Here is a 1,436-nt window from a genome sequence, read left to right as displayed (position 1 = left end):
TTTTTTTTTCAAATCATAAGCATTTTAACATAATTTACTAAACATACATTTTAAACATTTTTAATTATTTGAACTTGCTGTACAATTTCCCTCGAAAGGTAATGGACATAATTGACGAACAGCTCGTTTATATACACCGGTTGCTGTACGGATAGTAGCCACTCGTACGACGCCATCAGAACCACTATGAACTTCCATTATTCTTCCAATTGACCATTTTAAAGGGGGCAAGTTTTCATCACGCATGAGAACTACAGTGTTTTTCTTCAAACCAGGACCATTTGATTGTGACCATTTTTTTCGCTCTTGTAACTGATTGAGATACTCGTTCTTCCATCTAATCCATATTTTTTGCGTAATTTGAACAACACGCCTCCAGCGAGTTAGTCTGTTCTCCATAATATTCGTTACGTCACGTTCAGGAAAAGCGGATAGCGAGTCACCTATCAAAAAATGACCAGGTGTTAAAACCGATAAGTCACTTGGATCCGTGGATAAAGGTGTCAAAGGTCGTGAATTTAATATGGCTTCTACTCGAATAAGTATTGTATATAATTCTTCATAGTTAAACAGAGCATTACCAATCGATTTGAGCAAATGTGCCTTAACAGATTTAACAGACGCCTCCCACAATCCGCCAAAGTGAGGACTACGGGCCGGAATAAAATGCCATTGAATTCCTTTATTACTTAATTCATTTTTAATTTCTGGTTTAGCTAAAAGTTCATGCACTTCTCGAAGTTGTCGATTAACCGCAACAAAGTTTTATCCGTTATCTGAATACACGTCCGTACAATAACCACGTCTATCACAGAATCTCCGTAACGCATTAAGGAAAGACTACGCTGTCAAATCGCCTATTAATTCTATATGAATAGCTTTTGTGACAAGACAAACCCAAATACTGATATACGCTTTAGTCTTAGGCGCGTTTCTTCGCAAACTAGACCGCACAAACACTGGACCAGTAAAATCTACGCCACATTTAACAAAGGCTCGCGCTGGTTCGACTCGGTCCTTAGGTAAGTCACCCATGATGGGCTCAAATACAACCGGTTTGTACTTGAAACATCGGACACACTTTCTAAATATATTTCTGGCTATATTACGTCCATTAATCGGCCAATATCTAGAGTTGTTAAAATACGGTATTTTATTTTTTTGTTGTATAATATCGTATAATACACGTATAATACTGTATAATACCGTATAAATCCTTGTGGCACCTTAAAATTTGGGAAAAAATAAACTTTAGAGTGATTATTTTTCATAAAACGCAATAAATAAATGAGTACTTACTGAAAAAGCCTTTAGCAAAATTGGTGAAAACAAAATGTTCTTAGTAATTAGTTAAAGTATTGAACTAAGATATTTCTCTATCCAGAATTCCTGTCTAGAGGATGATTTAGTATCAACTAAGTACTAACTATAGTCAA

The 1,436-nt window shown here is 35.7% G+C and overlaps 1 protein-coding gene across 1 annotated transcript; it reads right to left on the bottom strand.

Moving 5' to 3' along the window:
* Nucleotides 1-60: 60 nt before the first annotated feature.
* On the bottom strand, nt 61-1,035 carry LOC126908972 (uncharacterized). The gene is made up of 2 exons (XM_050691321.1): nt 906-1,035; nt 61-731 (listed from the first exon to the last, which is right to left on the bottom strand). Exons 1-2 carry the CDS (start codon nt 1,033-1,035, stop codon nt 61-63), a joined length of 801 nt encoding a protein of 266 aa, XP_050547278.1.
* Nucleotides 1,036-1,436: the final 401 nt, after the last annotated feature.

The sequence above is a fragment of the Daktulosphaira vitifoliae genome, unplaced genomic scaffold (genome assembly GCF_025091365.1).
Source record: "Daktulosphaira vitifoliae isolate Bord-2020 unplaced genomic scaffold, ASM2509136v1 Scaffold_61, whole genome shotgun sequence".
Lineage (NCBI taxonomy): Eukaryota > Metazoa > Arthropoda > Insecta > Hemiptera > Phylloxeridae > Daktulosphaira > Daktulosphaira vitifoliae.
This window is presented reverse-complemented; position numbering and strand designations above follow the sequence as displayed.

Coding starts and splice junctions, on each gene's coding strand:
- LOC126908972 (XM_050691321.1), bottom strand. CDS start 1,035: ATGGGTGACTTACCTAAGGACCGAGTCGAACCAGCGCGAGCCTTTGTT. Junction 732..905: donor TAAGACTAAAGCGTATATCA/GTATTTGGGTTT, acceptor AACTTCGAGAAG/TGCATGAACTTTTAGCTAAA.